Source organism: Erithacus rubecula, assembly GCF_903797595.1.
Source record: "Erithacus rubecula genome assembly, chromosome: 11".
NCBI classification, from domain to species: domain Eukaryota; kingdom Metazoa; phylum Chordata; class Aves; order Passeriformes; family Muscicapidae; genus Erithacus; species Erithacus rubecula.
The window spans coordinates 22,189,861-22,212,082 of NC_136663.1; the positions used below are offsets into that span (position 1 = coordinate 22,189,861).

Sequence of the window (22,222 nt, forward strand, 5' to 3'; positions counted from 1 at the left end):
CAGAGATGAGTTCAAGGCATGGGGCAAATTGCAGAAGAAACAGGATTTCTTGCAGTCTTTCAGAGGGAAGGATGCAATGGAGACCTGTTGGAGGGCTGCACCCCACGGGCTGTGTCTGCCTGCCCTGCTCAGCCTGCACCTCACCTGCAGGCCCTGCCACACCACTGAGCACTCTGCCATTAGCATGATGAAATTCAGGAACACGGGATTTTTCTCAGCCCAACATGACAGCAATAATATTTTTAACACTGTATAAGGCAAAATCAGACATTATGGAGAGGAAAGGAAGTCTGGAAGGAGTCACTGCTCTCTGCTTGGAAAGCTGTGTTTTGCACTGTATTTTCTATCTTGATTTAATAGTGAGTTGGCTCTTTCCAGCAACCAGGCAGGGGAGGAGGGACGGGAATGTGTTCCCAGTCTTCAGCCAAGAGTGTCCCAGGGCGTCCCGGGTGTGACCTCTTCAATGTTTGTTTTTCTTTCCCTACAACTGACCCAGATGCTGGGACTTGAGACTGGACCCACCTGGCCCGATGAACATTTGCCCCTTGTGGTCCAGCATGTGACAGTCCCAGGAGCCAGGCAGGGAGCAGTACCTGGAGCAGTTTTTCTCTCCAGCAGACTGTTCTGGGAAAGCACAACCCGTGAGAAGAAGGCTGGGAGTGCACTGCCACCCAGTGGGATGGAGGCAGGGATGGAGCACCGGGCTCTGCCAGAGGAAACAGGCACAACAGCCCCACACACAACAGAGCAAAGGGAATCTACCTTTTGGTCTGTTTTATTTAGAAAACAGCCGCCGTGAATGGTCAGTGGAAACAAAGCAGCATTGACTTACATTTGAAGCCTGTGCAGTCTCCTTGGGAATGACAGCAAGGTTTGCAAACTCAGATGGATTTTCTTTCTTTTTTTTTTTTTTTTTTTGGTCATGCAGAACTAAAAAAAACAACAAAGTGTCTTCAAACAAACAAACTGGCTCAAACTTAATCTAATGTGCCAAACACTAGGGGGGAAAAGCACAGCTTTGGAAGACAAATCATTATGTTCCACCAAAATTACAAATATTTAATTCCAAAAGCAACTGCTCTTTTTTTCACTAGTAGGTATTTCAAATCCAACTTAACACAATAAATAATTGACCAAACTCTGGGACCAGACTGAGTCACTTCAAGCACATTCCAGGGCAGATATAGCTGGGAAGCAAATTTCCCACCTACATTTCTTTGCCTGTCTCGAGATATTCCGTTGCCAGGAGTAAACAACAGCTTGTCCCTTTGTTTTTCTGTGGAGGGAAGGAATTAAGATAATTTAAGGATACAATGTACAGAGGAATCCCGAGGATGGGCATGTGTACAATATCCCCCGGAGGAGCCGTGGCTGTTTCCATGCATCCATCCTGAATCCCAAGCCCATGCTCAGCGCAGTCTGTGCCGGGAGGCAGCGGGCTCCTTTGTCACACAGAAACTGCCCCGGGCACAATCTTACGGACGGGCGTGTAGGACTTCCTGAGGGTAACGCTGCCGTGGTGAGACACCCCCCGAGGCAGGACACACTCCTCTGTCAGCTTCTGGCTTTCAGGGTCCCAGCAGAGCACTGTCGCAATGACTTCGTTCCTTTCATCCCGGCCGCCGGTGATGAAGAGCTTGTTGTTGCAGGGAGAAATGCCACAGCTGGCTCTCTCGTGGCTGAACTGAGTCACCAGGCACCATGTGTCCTCCTGGGGGCTGTAGGAGTACAGAGCTTTCATTGCCCCACCTGGGAAAGAAATGGATATTGGTTTGCACTGGCCATTCCTGGAAAGGATTTTAATTAAACCACTTCAACGAGGCTCTGTTCCTGACATTCCTAAGAAGGGTTTCTGACCCAAAGCCAAGAAAAAAACAGGATACTTTATTGTTCCGAAAGCCTGATCTGCAGAATGCCACTTATTATTCATAAGGCTGTGGAATTTAGGGCCAGAACAAACTGCTGTGATCCTTCAGTGTGCACCTAGCAACAGATCTTTCTCATACCTGCTGCTCCAGCTAAGGATATAGCTTTGGAAAGACTCTATTTTGTTTAAAAGAGCTTAGATCATGGAGAACCAGCTGTGGTAAACCATCACTGTTAGAAATGGGTTCAGGATTTTTCCACTCACTCCTCCAACTTCATTGTCTATCTGTCCATCAAACCTTCTTCCTGGAGCTGGCTGCTTTCAAAAACCCTTCCTTGTTTAGACTGAATCAATAATCTTTCTATGGGTTTGTTAAACAAAGAGTGACCTGCAATTTCTGTTTCCCAAAACTGAAGTTATTAATTAAACTTTTAGTGCACCTTTTCAATCTTGCAGTGCCCTTTTCTCTTGAAAAAAATGGTCTACTTCAATTCTCAAGAAAGGCTATGAAATTATATTCCCTCCTGAGACTGCCAACAGCTAAATGGTTATTATTCTGAAATTTGCAGGCACTGAATGTGTCTTCTGTAGTAGCTGTACAGAATCACAGAGTTGTTAGGGCTGGAAGAGATCTCAGGAGACTATCCAGTCCAAGGCTGGGTCACCTGGAGCAGGTTACACCGGAATGCATCCAGGTGGGTTTGCTATGTCTCCAGAGAGGGAGACTCCACAACCTCACTGGGCAGCTGTTCCAGTGCTCTGCCACCCTCAACACAAAGAAGTCCTTCCTCAAGCTGAGGTGGAACTTCTTATGTTGTAGTTATGGTCACTGTTCCTTGCCCTGTCCCTGGCCACCACTGGAATGAGTCTGGCACCGTCCTTCTGGACAGGGTGGGGGAAACCTTGAAGCCATGGTCTTATTGATAAGGTGCAACAATGCCTGGGATCCTCCCTGCTGGCAAAGTGAGCATTTGTCTGTGCTACTTATAATGCATGCTGAGTTTGACAATACAAGTGCAGGGGGTGATCAAGTCATTCAGAGGTGACTTAATTGGAACAGACTGCAAACAGACATTGTTAGTTGTAGGATTCACCTGGCAGTTGGTAATTCATCAGTCTGGGTAATTTAATTGTTTTGGATGCAGTAACCAAATGTACTTTTGATTTACACTTCAGATGGGGCTGATTTCTATCCAATTGGAATAGATTTGCTTCTCAGATAGATAAACAAGACATTTATTAGTGGATGATGCTAGCTGGAAGATGCTGAATGAATGTGACTGGAGTATCATGTCCATTTTATCAGGAGTTATATCAGCTAGCCCATAAGTCATGTGCCTTCTCTCTTGTCATCCTGTACAAATAGGCTGAGGTCAACTCCACTGCTGAGGACAAGCATGAGGTATTTATGTTCACAGAAGGGGTGTGTGTATATGTATATGTGCACACACACACAGATAATAAATCTCCCTCCAGAGCACCACTAATTATTTGGTGAATACCCAGCTCTATGGCAGCTATCAGCACCATATTGATTACACTGCAAGTGAGAAATTCCCTGCAACAAGGCTGAGAGAGGGAGGGGAAACTTTTCAGAGCTCCTGTTTCGTAAACAAATGTTCTTTTGTTTTTCCTGGTAAAATCTGGAGATGTGTGCAGGCCCCCTCCTCCCCTATAGTTCAGATCACCACCATCAAACTCTTGTTTTTCACTTTTTCTTATAGTTCTGGTGAATTACTGAATTATCCCCAAGTGCAATGTAGTGAAAAGCTCTGGATCTTGAATTAACCCCAAGTGCAATCTAGTGAAGAGCTCTGGGTCTTTGGGTTTCAGTGCTCTGCTCCTCTGACCTGCTCCTGGTACTCTTACCCCTGCATAAACCCTGTATGCAGTGGGTTGTGTAATGCCCCTGGAGAGGAGAGGACACATGATGTAGCCATGAGATCATGCCTCTGCCACTATGAACACATCTTTGGATGGCTTTAAGCTGACTCAGGGCTAGCTCCAGCTTTCCAAGACAGCTCCCATGCTAACAGGGGTTTTGACTTGGTGACTTTTCACTGCTGTTTGTGAAGGTGCTGGATTCCCACCCCTCACTAAACTCAGTGGGAAGAGCCCCCTGACCATCTGATCACACTCTGTGGAGTGTGTGGGTAAAACTGACAAAAGCACAGGAACCAGCCCTGCTGGGGGCAGGCAAGGAGAGCCACAGGACCTTCACTTACTGTGTTGAGATGATGTGGCCAGCAATGTGTATTCTGTCCCCATCTGTTGAGCTGGGTGGGGCAGTGACCCTGATCTCCTGGCACATATTATCTGCTAATGGGCCAGCTCTAAACCAGCTGGGCAATCATCTTTATCTTTCCATAGCCCATCCTCCCTCCAGAAGATATCTCCTGTTCATGGCCATTGAGTCCCAGTGCATGACTGATAAAATTACATCATCCCATGGGAGATGCTCCACCCAGGGGAGGAGCCAAGCCTTTCCTACCCAGATAAAAACTGAGATTTTGGACTGCAAGGTACCTTCTTTCCACTGGATTCCAGAGGAAAGCCAGACCTTTCCACATCATCCCTGGACCTTCAGAGGAAACTGCACCTTCTCCAGGAGCACTGCTCCAGCTGAACCACATCTGCCCCTGCAGGAGGATGCAGCCACCATTGAATGGGGCTGCTGCCAACACCCTGACTGACTGACGGGTGTCAGCTTGGATTCTGACTCTGGCAGGGTTGGGATTGTTCTTTGTAATACTGCATTTCTATTTTAATTTTCCTAGTAAAGAACTGTTATTCCAATTCCCATATCTTTGCCTGAGAGCCCCTTAATTTCAAAATTATAAAAATTTGGAGGGAGGGGGTTTACATTCTCTATTTCAAAGAGAAACTTCTGCCTTTATTGGCAGACACCTGTGCTCCAAACCAGGGCACTTACCCACCACATAGATGTGGTCCCTGAAGCTGGCAGCATTGATGCACTTGGCCTCCACGGGCATGGGGGCCCTGAGGCTCCACGAGTTGGTGGCAGGGTCGTAGCACTGAGTCTTGTCCGTGGCCAGCTTCCCGTTGGGGCCCCCCCCAATCACATACAGCCTCTTCTTGTAGCTGGCTGCTGCAAAGGAGCTCACGTTGACCATCAGGGGAGCAGCCTGGGCACCAAAAGGAGTCATTAGTAACCAGTGAAGAAGTCAGACTGATGCCTGTGGGGAGGGAGCCTGAAGAATTTTAAGTCAGGCATCCCTTTTTAAGCAGGGTTCAGAAGATGAGGTTTCTAAGGATAAAGGAGAAGTATGTTTCAGCTTTTTCTTAAGACTGCCAAAACCCTTAAGAAAAATATGCTCTGTTCAAATGCTGAAATTAAAATTATTTTATCAATAACTCAAAAGCTAGGAAATTTCAGAAGTGCCAAAAATCTCCTTTACCTACTTACATATATTGCAAAAAAGCACAAGAGATTCGTTCATACTGATCTTTCTACTTGCAGCTGTGACTGGTAGAGTCATCCACATTGCTTTGTATAATCTAGAGACAATGGGTTGTATCTGCTGTTATGATACCTAATCTCATTATTGTCATGGATTAATTGGTTGCCTAATTCTCTTCTCCCATGGCTTGAAGTACAATGAGTAGAACTGGAGGGGGGGATTTCCTGTTTACTTTCAAATCTGTACTTTCAACTTAAATGTATAACCATATATAATGTACAGCTTGACAGACATATTTATATACATATAAAATGTGTCAGAGCAGCAGTTTTCAGCCTGTGTTCTGGCTTGTGTGTACTATATTCTTACTCCTTGATTTATGGACTACTAGCTTTAAAAGACAGCTTAAAAAAGGGAGGTTGAGTATTAGATGTCTCACAGGAAATTGTTGGCTGGCAATCTGGGGATTTTTACTTTCTAAAGGATATGCATTTCTATAGAAACAAAAATTATTTAGGATTTTTAAAGACCAGAGATACTTAAATGAATTATACAAGATCACTTTTATGAATCCAAGCCCTAAGATTTTCTGATTAAAATGTTCCAAATGATTAAAATGTTACCTGATGCAGCCTCTTACCTCTGACCAGCAGTTATGAAAGGGATCATATGCTTCCATGCTGTTGATTCTCTGCATGCCATCAAACCCCCCAATGACATAGACTTTGCCACCCAGCACTGCCATTTTGTGTCTCCAGCGCCCAATATTGAGATACTCAATTTGTATCCACTTGTTGATGGAGGCATTGTATTTCCAGACATCATGCTTTGTTTCTTTGCCACCTGTAGTGAACATGGCATACATAAATAGGATAGCACAGCTTGTATTTACTTCAAAACTCCAATATGTTTAAATTTGTTTTCTTTCACAATGGAAAGTAAGTCATTATTACTGATTGTTAACTGGTCCTGTTACAACAGAAGAAAAATTCTGCATTTAGTTTACTTAATAGTGAAGGAAACAGAACCATTTCTACAGCCAAATATTCAGTGAAGATAAATCACTGCTCCTCACTTTAGCAGACCACAGCTACTTTCATTTCAATACTGAATGCACAACCGACCACCCAGCAGGGTGACAGGCAGGAATTTTGGTGCAGCACCAGGGCTTTGCAGGACTGCTCCAAGGGATAAATAAACAAATATGACTTAAGTAAGGTAGTGGAGGATGCTGCAGTTGGTAGTACCAAATCCCTTGAAGACATGCTTGCACTGGAGAACTGCCAGGTTGTGCAGGGCAGATCCAGCCAACCCTGTGGTTTGCTTCATAAAGCAAAAGACCTGACTGAACTCCTACCAATAGTCCTGCAGGACTTGGAAATTTCACTATTCAACCATGGAACCATATGGCTGGGATTTCATTTTTGTTCTTTTCCTTCTGGTCTCTCTCTTTCTACAGACTTGAATCTGCTTTGTATTTATAGCTTGAAGATCAAAACTGGACCCTGCAGACTCATTCTAGAGCTGACCTGGATCTTTTGCAGTGTTTTAAACAAGAGCTGTTGTTTACCTAGTTTCTGGTGTAGCTGTAATACAAACGGATCTGGTTAAGCCTGAAACCACATTTACAGACTGAGTAGCTTATTCCATCATCTGCAACCTGATTAAACATTTGCTTCACTGTTGAATATACTGAAAAGAGAATTCATATTCCATTGAGAAAGTGTCTGCCTTCATTGGTATTCTGTACTGCAGACAGATCACTGCTAACTGATGGAGCCTATCTCTGGGCCAAATAGCAGATTGAATGGGAGATAATTAGCATGCTAGAAAGAGTCGTTTGTAATGCTTTTGTCCCTGTATTTTTCACATGTATGTGCTGAATTTTATTCACACTCAAATAGCTGGAGTGGCCAAAGAGCCTGAATGCAGCATTCATGGCTACAAAGGGGCTGAGAGACTGCAGGTGTTCCCCTTACTCTCCCTTGAAATTTCCCTTTGACATGAGCTTCTGCTTTCCTCCACAGCCTGAAACTCATGAAACTCATGTAGTAGCTTGAGCTGGAGTGAGTGAATTTTCTGCACATCAGGGGATAGGAAGAGATTTTTGAGAGGATTGTAGGTTTATTTTGATTCCATTTTTCCCCTGGATAACAATTCTTTCTAATTTAAGAGAAATTGTACCTAAATTAGTAAAAGCATCAGAATGCTGAATGATAATTCATGTCATTTTCAGATATGCTACAAATGCAGTGTTTCAGGACATCCAGTCAAAACATTTAAACTGTTTTGGGGAAATCATTATCATAATAGTCATAATCTTGTGCCAAGGGCTTTCCTATTTTTCAGATGCTAAAGGAGCAGGGAAGGCTCCAGACTGTAGCAAGCTCAGGAGGGAAACGAGCACATGAGAAATCAAGTTAGGAAAAATGAAAGTCAAGTTAAAAAATAAGCAAATTACAAGAGCTAAAGAAAGAAAACAAAAGTTGAAAGATATGCAGGAGGAAGCAGCTGTCTAATCAGGATTGAGACACTAATAATTGGTTTAGCTGAGAAAAAAATGATAATGGCTTTGGTCCACTCAGCCTTTTATTTGTGTGCAAGGACAAAAAGGTGAAAGGCAAAGAAGGAATGGAGAGAGGGACTCAGAGATATGAAAGTGAGAAGAAAATGAAGAAAGAGAAGCTGTGAGAACAGAAGCAAAGGGAAAGCCAGCTTAGACTCACCACAGCAGGGAATGTGTTAGCCTGGCCTGGGGGGAGCCTGGATAGAACATAAAATATAAGTGGAGAAGGGACATTGGAAAAGATCTCAGGAATAAAAGAATGCAAAAAGCCTTGAAAAAGAGGGAAGGGTAACAAATTGAAGGCAAATGGAGAAAAGACCTCTCAAGTCAAGAGTGTGAAGGTGAGGGGAATATTCCCTAGTTAGACTATTTGACTTAGATTCCTCTCTACAACTACCTTTTAACAGAGGGACTAATGCCAGAAACTCTTTATGGTGCACTTAAAGGAAAAACTTTCTTTATTTTTACTTATGGGAAAAGTAATCTAATTCTGATCCCAGGACAAAGCTTTAATAACTGTTGAATTGGAATGAAGTATTAAAAATACGTGGATTCCCAAAACAAAGAATGCAATGGAAGATATTTGAATAAAGGCAGTGGACCACTATTGACATTTTGGCCTATTCTTCTCCTTTCTATTCTTCTGATTTAATAGAATTTGGTGACCAGTTTTGCAGAAAGGAAGACTTCTACCTTCCTATGAAGGCCGTGCTCTGTATCACAGTCTGTAATGCCACAGTGATGAAAAGCTTGCTGTCACTTTTCCTCTGGGAGCAGAACAAGATCATCAAACTCATTTTTCTGACAGGCCATCAAAAGCAGCTGTCAAACTGGCTAACAAGCTTGATTTTAACATTTTGATTATCAGAGTAATACCTCTGTAGCTCTGGGATCAAACCCCTGTGTGGGGCTCAGCTGCATTTGTGTGGGAAGTTAAATACACCTCCTGAAGCTCTTGGGATGATGGATCAGCACATGAGTTGCTCAGACTCACCCTGGGTGTCTGGACCATGGGATTTCATCTGGCTTTGAGTTTATACTGCCAAGTTAACAACTGTGGGTGGGCAGTTATAGAGTCCCCTGTGATGGCAGCTTCCAGAGGGCAGCCAAACATCAGTGACAGCTCCCTGCAGGTTCTTGACTGACTTTGGCAGAATGACTCAGTTTCAGGCAGGATTTTGCTTATGCATGTGGACCTTCAAATGGACTTGTCATGAGAAGATGCTGAAGAAATTTGTCATTTTTTGTTTGGTAAAACTGTTCCCAAGAACCCTTCTGTAGTCTTGGTCACTATTTTTAGGGTGTTGCACACAAATACTCATGCATATAGATTAACACTGTTTAAAAAGGAATCCTGTGCCCAAATCAGAGCAAGACAGTGTCCTTACACATCTAGTGCTCTCTGGAGCATGTCTAAAGCCAAAGCATTAAAATAGCTGTAGTGCTTAATTTTTCTACAGCTGTCTCAAGCATGGTCTTGATAAAAGCTGGAAAGAATTGTGAGAGTCCTTTGCTCCCCTCTTGCACTCCCAATCAATGTCTTGTTCCTTACCTGATATGTAGACTTCATTTTTTAGAGTAATGCATGCAAACTCCACCCATTTCTTATTCTCATTCTCAGTCTCCTGCTCTGTGATTGGTAATTTTGCTACTTCCAGACGGCTTCGCCTCAAAGGGTCCAGGCAAGTCACTTCTGCTACAAACTTTTCATCTTTTGTACAGCCCCCTATGATCATGAACACCTCAGACTGGAACTCGTGCATCCTGGGCTTGGTCCTTTCTGTAATGATCTAAATGCAATGAGATAGAGTGAGTACACAGAGCACTTACACTTGCAGTTACAGAAAGGCCAGGTGAGCTTTGCTTTGATTACCTGGTTTTCAAATCACAGCAGGCTTACATCAACTGAGCCAATCAGCCAACACTTTCTAAGCTGAAAGCCTGAAAAGCATTCTATAAGCATTCAGTAGAGGTTGCTGTATCCTTATTTCAGCAGGATTTTTTCAACTCTGGAAACTCTTAGTTGTTTTTGCCTACTTATTAGAATCCTTTTAGGAATTACCAGGATGGTACCAAGAGCTATGCAGGTGAGCAGTAGTCAAAAGCCTGGGTGCCTGTCAGGTAGCTGAAAAGGACAGGTTTTATTTGGGCTGACAGACTGAGAGTAAAGTAGGGGGACCTCAAGTTTTGTGTATGCCTTGGGGAGCTTGGGGAGAGCAAGACTGCAGTCAGTGCTAGCAGAAAATAAGTGCTCTCGTTATTTGTCCTGAAGAGATATGTCAGTGTCAGAACAGTAACAGCTCTCAACTACGGTTGGGTTATTTTTATTTGTTTCTTTGTGTATAAGCTCTTATTTCAAGCCAAAGTTAGAAGATTTACTTAAAGCCAGCACCAAGTTGAAATGTGGCTAGCTCTAATTTACTGCTTGTTGGCTCAGTTTATTGAGCAGGTCTTTGTTTCAGGGACACTGGAAAAGGTCATATTCAAGATAGGTGTTCACTAGGAGCAAAGAATGCAAGGGGTGCTTGGAAACTTGTGTTCTGCTTGGAGGAAAGGCTTGCAAACAAAACCCACAGGTTAAATGCTGTGTCAGGAGGCAACTTGCTTAAAGTTTTAGTTCTCTGTTGGAGTCAGTGAGTTAGGGGATTCTCTGAATTCTTCAGAGAGAAATCAGAATGCAGGTATCGAATTAAAGCCTTTGGATGGGTTGAAGGATATTAAGCCTCTCACACATAAAGCAGACATTTAAGTAGAAGTAAGTTAGTAATTTTAGGATGAGTTCTAATGCTTTTAGTAAGTGAAAGGTTTCAAATGCCAGAGTAGCAGAGTGAGTTCTAGTGAAGGTTAAAACATACTGATATCTTCAGTGGAGACTCCAGGCCCACAGTTGTAGACAGTACGTGGTCACAATAGAGCCATAGTAAGAATATTGCTTACATTTCTTAGATAGAACAAGATAAATTGTATGTGTAGTTCTGGTGTGCTAAGAAACTGGCATTCTAATAGGTTAAGGAATGGTAGTCCAAGTTTGCATCTTAACTTGTTGGAAAAATCCTATATAAGAGTTTGTATTGGGGAGAGTTGGTGCTTTTAACTATTCTGGCTTCTAGACATTTGCTTATTTCCACTGCATTTGCTAGCTGCTTTGCCATTGCTTTTTGCCACTGCTTTTTGAGACTGATGTGCTTTGTAATAACCTTTTTAACTATTATCTGCTTTTGCTTATTTGAGATAACCTGATGAAGTAGGAGCCTAAGAGCTCTGGAGTTGGTGCCACAGAGCACTGGAGGTCTAAGAACCTCACACTTCTCTTTGTGTTTTTAACATGTTTCTATAAATTGGTATAATTTATCCATTACTAAAAGATATTATCTACACAGACATGACTGTGACACAGGTGACACATCCACAGCACCCTCCTGCTCCCCTCTGACTCTGGCTGAGCAGGGACATGTTTCCTCACACACTCACATACCTTGCTCCTGTTGTGAAATCTGACCTCTTGGTTGCTCTCCCCTCTCCCCCATATTTTGGCCAAGGAGATGTGACACCTAACTTTCCACAGCCTGCACTGAGCAGGCAGGATAGGACTCAGCTGCATATTTGGATTAGTCTGTCTCTTTGGATGCAGGGACCTCTGCAAACAGCAGACTGTCTTCTTCAAGGGAGGAAGAACATTTCCTTTATGAAACATTTCCCCCCATAAGTAACAGGGAAGATGTTACATATTGACATTTGAAAGAGCCATTTCAGATTGTGGCACTGTTTGGTGGGAAAATTATTCTTCTTTTCATAGGCTTAAAGTAATATCTGAGAGGGTGAGGTGTTGGGGCTAACACCATTTGCCTTTTTACCAGGGAAGCTGCCTGGGGTCTTCGTTTAGCAAGAGTGTGTATGAAGGGTCAAGCCCAGATGTTCATAAACAGGAAGCTGTGCACTTTGTTTTAAACAACCCACCAAAAGATTCTGGGCTCTCTAAGACAGCAGGATAAATTCTAAGGCCCATTTTGACATTTCAGTAGCACCAGTTAGTGAAATTCAGTGCCTTTTTCTGTCCCATGGCACTGCTCCTTCAAGTCATGAGACATTTACAAAGAGTGGCCAATACCTCCCTGATTCACTCACCTCATTGCCTGACAGATGGTACATTCTCGCTTCTTGGAGCAAAGGAAAGACATCTGGACACTGTCTAATGAGTTTATCAGCTTCAACAGTCTCTACAAAATACCAAGGGTCCAAGAGGGGCAGCCGGACATTCTCCATCACGTATGGCATGAGAGAAAACCTTTCTGACTCCTTGTAGCGGACCCAGTTCATGACAGTCTCAAACACCTGTGCCTCCTCCGTGACATAAAGCTCATCACTCTTGAGCGTGCTGCACAGGATGTCTGCTGGCAGCTCCAGGAACTCCTCGTAGTTCAGCACCTGGGTGAAGTTCTGGATGATGTAGTTCTGCACTTGCTGCTTGAGGCTGTGCAGGGAGTGGGCATCGGCCAGCCTCAGGATGCCAACGCAGTTCTCGGGCTGGAGCGCCTCGGTGAGGAAACTGGCACAGGCATCCACCATGCGCAGGAACTGCGGGCACAGAGACCGCCATGAGCACGGGGGGCTTTGTGACTGTGCCACAGGAGAGCTCTGGAGCGCCCAGCCGTGCCCAACACAGCAAAGAGCTGGGGCAGACAAGGATTAGACCATCTGAGCACAGGCATCTCCCAAGATCTGCAGTCTGAAATGAGAATTCCTTCCTCCCAGTGTTTTTATTCCCTCTGCTCCTTTCCCGTGCTGCAGGATGCAGAAGACCTGTGACAGTCATGATTTTATTTGCTTCCTAAAAGGGTTTCCTACTATTCCCTTTTCCTCCAGGAGGTCTTGGAGTTACAAAGCACAGATAAGGACCCCAGGCATCCAATTTGCTCCCCTGTTTCAACCTGAATGTCAGCCCAGACCAACCAGAACAGAATCTGGTTTTAGAGTGAAATGGCCCCGCTGTCTGCATTTATGCTCCACCATCCAAACTCCAGATGTATCTGAGGCCTTGTGAGAGTGGTGGGAAATGAGCAGGGAGGTGTGGGAGGTTTGGAGCAGCATGCTGCCACAGAAGGAATGGCTAGCAGTCCCAGGCTGGGGTGAGTGGCAGCATGAGATGGGCCATCAGCAATTCTCTTGAGCTTCCTGACAGACAGGGCTTTCTAGCAAGAATCTGTTGTGGGAGAGACCTTCAGAGGGTCTAGTGACCTTTGCCATCACCATTGGCTAGAAAAATATATTGATGTGCATTTTACACACAGAGTCTCCTTAATCAGAGAACTGTCTGTGTTTGCATTCAGTAAGGCATCACAACTACTCTCATAAATTTCCTAGGCAAAATAACCCCACCTTAGAGTTCCAAATGCACCTGAATCAATAATCTTTCTATGGGTTTGTTGGGCCACAGGTGTCTGTGGTGTGTTTTTAAAAACTGTGATCTGAGCTGGATTGCTGATAATTATTCAGGAATTGAGAACTAGTTTTGGGTAGAATTGACCAGTGACAGTGCTTCACCCTAATGGATTTTCTGTCACCTCTGTGACAATATAACAAAGATGGCTCAGAGCTAATGCTGTGCATTTCCATCTGTGCTTTTTGGGTCTTTTTTTCCATCCAGTATCAGCAATCAAACCGTTTTAACTCCTGTTTTCTCACTGGGGAAAGTTGCACAACAGTAATTGAGGGGCAAAGAGGAAGCAAAACATTTTTAAACACTGTAGTACGTAGATTTGTTTCAGTAATCAGGGTAGAATCTTCCAGACCCGCCGGTGTCGTGTTGACATATTTAGACTGTTTATCAGAGCTGAGTGATCACAGAGGCTGTGTACAGACTGCCTGGTTCCTGTTTTGCATTTAGATGTGGTCAAAAGTTTAGAGAAATGCAACTGACTGATGAACAAGGCTATGTGAGGTCTCAGAATGTGTTGCTGCCATTGTGATAAAAATATGTCAGTGGCTCTGAACTCACCAGGGCATTTCCTTGAAGATCTGAAGGGACTTTGCCACCAGGTAGGCTTCAGACCTGAGGCAGGTTAAGCATCAGCCTTATTAAGCTTATTAAGCATAAGCATTCAAAGTTGTCAGTAATGAGATACAAAAAAATCAAAGCAGGGATTTGCAAAGGTCATTCATCGAGTCATCTGTGAGGCTGGGAATAGACCCCAAAAAATCATTCCCACCAGCCTGCAGCAAACCTCTGCAGAGTTCTCTAATTATTTATACATGGCTCATTAAGAGCAATACTGACAGCTGAGGTTTTCTCAAGGCAGTGCACATTGCTGTCAGGGCCAGCAGGCCCCAGTCCCTCCCTGCATGGCTGTTTGTGGCCAGCAGAATGCAGAACTGTGAGGTGTGGGTGTGAGAAATGGCCCTGCTGAGGGCTGCACCACAGAGGCTGGGCTGCTGGGAGAGAATCGAGGCAGGACTTTCCCTGCTCCTGCTCCTCATCTCTGCCTGCACTGTCTCCACACCACTGCCTTCATTCAGACACTAAATTCCCCCCAAAACTCCCCCAAAACTTGCTGGGTATATGTCAGTCAGTCCCAGGAGAGCAGGTGGTGACTCAGGAGAGCATCAGAAGGAAGACACCCCTGAGCCTTTGCTTCATCTGCTCTGATTATTCTGGCAGAGCTCTGAATTTTCTGCTTGTCCAGTGTGGGTAGCCATCCTAATGCCACTCCAAGCACTGTAAAAGCCCTGTTCCCTGAGAACAGTTTCTTCAATAAGTTAGTCCTTCTCCTGATAGCCACTTGAATCCAGGTTCTTCCTTGCTAGAACATCCCATATGCTTATTTGGCCTCCAGCTGGCCTTCACTCTGAATAGTAAAATTTATTCTCCCCATACAAGTCCTGGCTTGCCCCAGCTTTGATTCAATGGTGAGTGCAAGCAGTGCCAGCAGCTCTGCTCTGGCTAGAGCCCCCAGGAAGGGAAGGGAATGGACTGAAAGGTCTCTCATTCATAACCCCTCTCTGTGTGCAGCACATTGGGCAGATCCTGCAGCCTGCTGTGGCTCAGCAGAGACACCTGCACCCCAAGGAGCACAGCTGAGGGCACAGACCCTGCAGGGCTGCTCCCCAGGGACTGGGGCTCTCTGAACCTGTGAGCCCTCTCCCAGCAGGAGTTGCCCTGCAGGCACTGGACAGGTCTGGAGGTTGTTGCTGGGCTCTGGTGAGGCAAGCAGGGCTCCCTGCCATGGCCCTGGGCAGCAGCTGGCATCCCAGAGCTGTTAGGATGAGCAGCTCTGCAGGCAGTGTGGGTGGCAGAGGCTGCTGGGCAGGATCCAGGGTGGGCACCAGCCTTGCAAGTGCAGTGGCTGGGCAGCCACCAGCCCAGACAGAGGAGGTGACTACTGAACTCATGTTGCAACTGGGCTTGAGGTGGAAAAAATTTGTCTGGGTCACTTGAGGGTGAGGCTTAGCTGTTCAGCAGCTCCCTGTTCCAGGCCCTTCACCTGCTTCCCCCACTGGGACAGGGACACCAGTTCCCTCCAAACAGCCCTCCACCTCTTCCTGCTGTCAGCTTTGGCTGCATTTTTCAAAACTTACTAGAAGGGAGTAAAAGAAGGCATTAATTACATAAAACTTTCAAAAACAGTTTCTAGAAAAAAGTAGACAATTCATGCTACATTGCAATATATATATATATATATATATATATATATATACTGCAATATCTAGAGCTGTGCAAGGTATTTCTTCTTTGCTTCTTTGCCAAGCCTGCAGGGTTAAAAAGACACACTGCCACAAGTTATTGCTAGTCAGATAAAAAGGTTCTATTTTGAATTTGGATTTCTCTAATGAAATGTCACTAATTTGAAAGAATTTATCGAATAAAATTGTTGGAATAAATTGCAGAAAGAAATTTTTCACATGTTGATATATCCAAATGAAACATTTGAGTCTTTCAACTCTGTTCTTCAGCATAAATAGCACTGACAAGCTGGCAGAACTTTAGCTCTGTAAGCTTGATATAGTAGATTATTAAAGATTTAGTAGTTATTAAATCTTTTTTGCAATAAACACATTTTCAGCCCAAACTCTCACATTTATAATGTGAGTCTTTAAAATATTATAAAACTTGATCGTGTCCAAGATAATCACTATTTTTAGCTGAACATTCCTGGTGCTCTTGGTTTATCTAGCTGGTTTTAGTTTCCCATTCTTACTTATGGTACCCTCACAATTTTATCATTATTCTAACAGAGTGTGATGGCTTTCTTAAAGTACCAGCCTTGGGAATCAAATTTAATCTTAATGAAAAATAGGGAAAATACATGAAGAAAGCTAAGTCTGTATTTTTGGTAGGGAAAAAAAAGCAACAAAAAAACCCCAAAAAGCTGAGGAATGATCCTAAGGAAAAAAGGTTCAAAAGAAAACAAAAACAAGACAGACAAGTGTCCTGAAAATGAACCAAATGTAGCCATTGAATGCTAGTGTTGGTGTGTTGAAAATGTCAGTGAGTTACTGCACTGCATGCTCAGGTGATACTAACATTACCTTGGTGAAACTTTTCCTAATATCCAGTCTAAATCTCTCTTGGTACAAGCTCCCCTTGAGCCTCCTTTTCTTCAGACTGATCCCCCCCAGCTCCCTCAGCCACTCCTCACAGGATGGGTGCTCTAGAAAGCAGAATTCCACAGCTCCAGAGCAAAATTTCCATGTTAATTCAAGAACTGAATTCCTTCAAGACCCAGGATGATCACAGGGTCGGGTGTTTCTTGCCCTCCTTAATGAGAGCACCGGACACACACACACATTGGCACTTGGCAGCTCGTGTTGGTTACAATTTGTTAGCAATTTGCAGCCTGCTACCAGACTCTGCAATTTGTAGACCTCACAGGTGATTTACAGGACACGTGAATCCCTCGTGGACCAAAGGCTGAGTAACACTGCCCAAACCTCCAGGTCCCAGGTGATGAGTAAAACCCCTTACATCACCAGTACTGCAAAGGAGGATGCTAACTCTGGCTGGCAAGCCTCCATCTCAAGGCTGGGGAGATGGAGAGGAAAAGCAGCTGCTGCCCACTAACCCTGCTGACTGCCCTGAATTTTGGGGAGCACTGCCAGACACACAGCACAAGGGAGAAGCTCTTGGAGGCACAGCCTGGCTCTTTTGCTGTTTGCATGGCACCCAGCACAGCAAAATTCCAGTACATGGCTGCCACTGCCATTTTTTACCTTAGTGTAAGTAAATAGGAAGCAAAATGCTTCCAGAACCCAGGAAATCAGAGAAGTTTGCAGTGTGCTAACCTGAGTAAGACACAGTGTTGCCAGAGCAGTGACATTGGGACAGTGCATTTGAGTTTTCTGTACCTGAAAGAGGCTGGCAGCTTCCAAGACTTTCTGTACATTTTGCTTTGTGATGAGCATCTTGCTGGTGTAGGTGTAGTCCAAGAGTATATTCATGGTTTCTGCATCAACTCCTTTTAGTATGATCTTCTCCTCATATTTCTCTCTTAAATCATTGCAGAACATGGCCCTGGAAAGAAAGACATTTATCTTTTACTGTGTTCCAATCAAGATGAGGCATTCTGAAAACATTGGGCTATTTAGATTTCAACACAGAATCCTCTGATTGCTTCACATTTTATGCAATTACTCCTGCCAAAAGAAACTAGGAGATATCTTTTTGCTATTCTTCTACCTCTGTACTACCTCCCAGCATAGCTTTGACCACATTAATACAACTGGTGGGCCAGGAGAGAATGAATGGCTTATGGATTTTCTTCTAATTAAGATTCTGGCTTTTCCTCTGCTAAATTTTGGGATTGCAGAGTTGGTAGCTCTTGGCTAGAGAGGCAATTGAATTTGCATGAATTGGAACTACTGCTAGACAGAAAGTGCAATGATTTCATACATGAAGATAGCAACTTTTCTTTGGTGGATAACACTGCATTTGAAAGGTGACCACCAGGCATACCTTTGGCACTAGGCAGATATTTAATGTGGAGTATAAATCAGAAATTCTCTAATGTTTAAATCCATTTTGCATTGTTACTGCTGCAAGACCAACACATGCATCTTCCTCTGCATTTTCAATTCATAGATTTAACTACTTCTTCAAATGCTTTTTGCTTTTACTTAGGATTTTGATCAGCCCCTTTTTGTTCACTGCATTCAGAGAATGAGATGTCACATCATTTGGAATCTGTCTCAACAGATCAGAATTACATGAGTCCACTTGTAACTGCACTGGTGAAAAACATGTGCAGATCTAAAGTGTAATTATAAGTGCTCTTTACCCTGCATTCCAAGCCCTTCTTTATTAGTCATATACAATGTTGACAGGACAATGCAACCTGGGAAATGGCTAGAGGTCCCAAGTCTTAGGCCATGCTTTACTTGTAAAAGAAGTGCCTGAATTAAGCTGTGTGATTGACACATCTTACTGGAACCAAGATGTAAACAGATTTTATTGCAAAGCAGCTAGGCACGATGAATGGCAAATGGATGGAAGATACTAGCTGCTGCTTGCTCTGAGAACTACCTGTTCCTTACCTCAGCAGAAATTTTATAGCAAGGTCTTAGTTACCTCAGTGTGCAAAACTGCCTCTGGATAGAGAGGCCTAACTTTTGAGCAGGAAATTTGGGCAGTTACTCGTCGGAAAAGTGGTTCAGCCAAAATTCTCATTTTTCCTTTCACTGGTCTCAGCTCAGGAGAGCAGCCCTCAGTTCCCATTGTCCCTGGGAATGGCATCAGCAGGAGAGGGAGGCTGGCACAGACAGACAGACAGACAGACAGCTGTCAGCCGTGCGGGATTGGCGGGTGCCGGACGCTCTCGGGTGAGAGCAGCCCATGGAGCTGCAGGTGCTGTCTGCTCCTCTTCCTCCCATCTCTTCAGCTGGTGGCTCCAGACTCACACCCAGCCATCCCTGCCGGGGTGTGAGTGTCACTCCTGTCCCACAGAGCAGTGTTTGGCAGGGTCACTCAGACAGCCAGGGTCTGTGCAGGGCTGCTCAGAAACTCAGCATCCTGCTGCTGCCCTTGCACAGGGCTCTGCTCACAGGGCTTTGGCCTCTCTGTCTCCTGGCCTTTTAATTGGTTTAGAGCTGCCATCCCCTCCCAGTTTCTTAGGGTGAGGATTCATGTAACGTGGCTGCTCAAATGGAGTGGTTCTTATTCCCAGCCTGTGTGCTGGCAGAGGGAGCACCTGACTCCACTCAGGCTGATCAGGCTGAGCTTCTCTCCTAGGGACTGAAACACTGCCTCTGAATCTTTGTGAACTTACCTTCAGGAGGCTCTAAGTCCTCCAGATGTGGCTGATAATTCTGTTGTATGTTTCCCTGGTTCTTGTCCCTGTTTAATTCTAAACTGCACCTTTGAACCAACATGTACTTTAAGAAATGCACATCTGAAGTGAGGTCTCAGTGCCAAATTTAGATACCCAAAAATGGCTAACTTTAGAAAAAAATCTATTTTTTTCTAATTTGAAATTAGAGAAATCTCAATCAAATAAAGGAGGGGTTCAAGTTTGTGAAGTGCTTTTTAAGCACCCACCCACATTGGAATGCTTGTGCTTGGAATTATGACCCTGATTTCAAACAGCCATGCTGGAGCTCAAGGATACTCTGGAAAATGCCTTCAACTTCTCCCAACCCCATTCTCCCACTACTCTTGGGCAGTGCAGGATTAAAGAACTACTGCTCCACCTTAGTCAGTGGTATTTCTCTTCTCTGCTTTGTCACCATCATGGAGGTAAATGGAGAGTTAATGTTTTTATATCTACATGTGAATGATGTCACAAGAATTAGTCTATCTACTCTCTGGAGTAGGAAGGTGAAGAAGGTGCTGAGGAAGGACTAGAAGTGATTAGCTGTGTTTAACCGTGCTTCAGTCAGCTGCTGTGGGTGTCTGCACTGTGGCACCCAATGTTCAGGAAGGGGATTGTGTAACTTGAAGGGGAATGAAGCCCATGAGCCACTGGGTCCCTTTGCTTTGCTCCCATGCATAGCTGTTAGAGGTCCTGGGATAGCATGGGAAATAACTCACAGGAACAGTGTGATTTAAGAATTCCTTCTTTCTCTGGGGCCATGCAGCTTCAGTGAAGTATGGCAAGATGAATGAAGCCTCCTTGTGAGCAGCAGAACCAGTGAAGCTCAGTTCCCTGCAGACTTGTGCCCTTTCCCTCCTCACAGCAACCTCAGCCTCCCCTCCCTGAGCCCTCCATTCTCCCTCACTATTCCTCACACACTTCAGGTGCCTCCAGGAGCTCAGCAGGGCAGTGTTGTGGGCACTGTGTGCCAGGACTCCCTGCTCATTACCCTGCAGAGCACCAAGGGTGCCAGCCCAGCATCTCTCCTCTCCCAGCTGCACATTTACATCAAACTCGTGGCAACTTCAGCTCTGAGATTTCCATCCTGTGCCAAATGTGACTGAAACCAACCCAAAGAGTCATGACAAAAGGCACTGGGAGGCAGACTGACAGTGATGTGTAATAAATCCCAACTCTGTGGGAAGCCAAGCCAAACAGAAGCACCTGCCCACGTCTGCAGCTGCCTTGGGATGAGGTGAGATGACTTCCAGCCAGGTATCCCTCCTCCTTCCAAGGGACAGGCTCAGGAAAAGATCAGTGGAAAGCTGGCCAACAGCTGCTATCATAAAACTATCTTGCCTGGTTTTAACTGGGAAATCCTTCTGGTTGCAGCACCTTTACTTATAATGAAATTGGAATTTTTTGTTGAAGTATCATTCTGATAATTTTGATTTTAATTTGTGCATCTGCTGTCAATTGTGCCCACAATGCTGGTAAGAAATATTTGGGCATTTCTGCTTTTAGCTGTATATTTTCTATATGCAACAAATACAGTCTCTCTGTAGAAATAATACCTGTCTCCAAACATTCACAGACACAATCTCTATTCTAGATTAGAAAAGCAGAACTGTTTGTCCAGGCTCAACCAGCAAAGCTTACTGGACTCCATTAAAATTAGCTTTCTGCTCATGACACAAGTGGTCACAGGTTCTTTTTTCTCGTGTTTCCTCTGTAGCTGTTCAGTCATCTGATCACTTCAGCAGTAAAAGAAAGAAAGAAAAAAATCCCAGCCATGCAAATGTGGTTGTCTAAATGATGTTGTCTAAATGATAATGGAAAATCTGTGCTAAAACTGATACCAAGTTCCCCTGTGTGTCTAAAATTTGTTCTTGTTGGCCAGTAGTGTCATATAGAATATCTATTGTACTGAAAGAATGAAAAATTCAAGTGGACCAGAAGATGAATGACAAAACTGCTTTCAAGGAGATATTTCCCATTGCAACTGATTCCTAGTAATCCTAGATGGAAAATTCCTTGTCTTTCCCCCTCAACAATTAAATGAAAGATATATATTTTACCCCAGAATGCTAATAGGAAAAATTAGTATGTTCCAGAAACCCACTCTTATTTTAATAGATATATCCTGCTCTCTGAATGGGTATTCCTCTATGCCCAGGTCCCAAAGAGACAAGAGACAAGTCCTTAAGATAGTTGGTTCAAACACCCTTTTCTCATGCCCTTCACTGCCAATATTCTGTCTTCCCTTGCATGCCTCCAGCGGACTTTTTGATGCTTGTATCAGAACTCCTGCAAACACACAAGTTGGCACCTGCCTTATTTAAGTCTCCAACTTTAAAAAAAAAGCTGAAAGATGTAAGGAATTAGAGGCTTGCTGATTTGCAGAATTACCACCACGTTTGCACTCCTTGACCTACAGCTCAAGTCTAAGAAGCAAAACAAGTTTTTGGCTTTGTATGTTACAAACCTTACCTGAAATAATTGCTTGCTGCAGCAAGGACCACTCTGTGACAGGAGAACTCCCTGCTGTCCACACACAGGATAACATCAGTCAGGGAGTTTTCCAGGCGAAGGTTCTCCAGGCCGTTCTGCAGCATCAGAGACAGACCCGTGTCGTCAAACTTCACCTTCTCCCCGCTGGAGACTTCCACCAGCTCCCCCATTTTGGTGGAGCACTCCTTGTCCAAAGCCACCTCGGGCTCCTCAGAGCTGTTCTCCAGCGTGTCCCCCATTTTGTGGCCAGCCCCGTGTCATTGGGGCTGGTGCTTCGTTCTGAAAAGGGCTCCTCAGCTTTGGGCAAATCACACTGCAGAAGTTGGGCGGATTTCCTGTCGAGGGGTTTCTGCTTATCTCTAGCTGTCACACACACATAACAGGAAGCCTTGCACTTTCTCACCCTGTTAACACAAACAAAGGGTGGGGTTTTTTCAGTGATTTTCAGGCAGTATCAACGTGTTTAGAAAGGCCTTAAGATGCCTCTGGATGTGAGAAGATTACAAGTGACAGGGTCAGCCTGCTTCCCACCCTCCAGTCAGCCCCTCACTGTTATCTGCTGGTTGTATTGATAGGT

The 22,222-nt window shown here is 44.4% G+C and overlaps 1 protein-coding gene across 1 annotated transcript; it reads right to left on the reverse strand.

Moving 5' to 3' along the window:
* On the reverse strand, nucleotides 1-21,968 carry KLHL6 (kelch like family member 6). Its single transcript, XM_079315553.1, has 7 exons — nucleotides 21,625-21,968; nucleotides 17,195-17,360; nucleotides 11,981-12,430; nucleotides 9,408-9,645; nucleotides 5,930-6,132; nucleotides 4,800-5,013; nucleotides 1-1,749 (listed from the first exon to the last, which is right to left on the reverse strand). Exons 1-7 carry the CDS (start codon nucleotides 21,882-21,884, stop codon nucleotides 1,448-1,450), a joined length of 1,833 nt encoding a protein of 610 aa, XP_079171679.1. The 5' UTR covers nucleotides 21,885-21,968; the 3' UTR covers nucleotides 1-1,447.
* Nucleotides 21,969-22,222: the final 254 nt, after the last annotated feature.

Bases quoted from the DNA above. Each gene is read 5' to 3' on its own strand.
- KLHL6 (XM_079315553.1), bottom strand. From the start codon at position 21,884: ATGGGGGACACGCTGGAGAACAGCTCTGAGGAGCCCGAGGTGGCTTTG. The intron at 12,431-17,194 runs GTACAGAAAACT...CTGTGCCCGCAG, and splicing joins AAGCTGCCAGCCTCTTTCAG to TTCCTGCGCATGGTGGATGC. The intron at 9,646-11,980 runs GTGAGTGAATCA...CATTGCATTTAG, and splicing joins ACCATCTGTCAGGCAATGAG to ATCATTACAGAAAGGACCAA.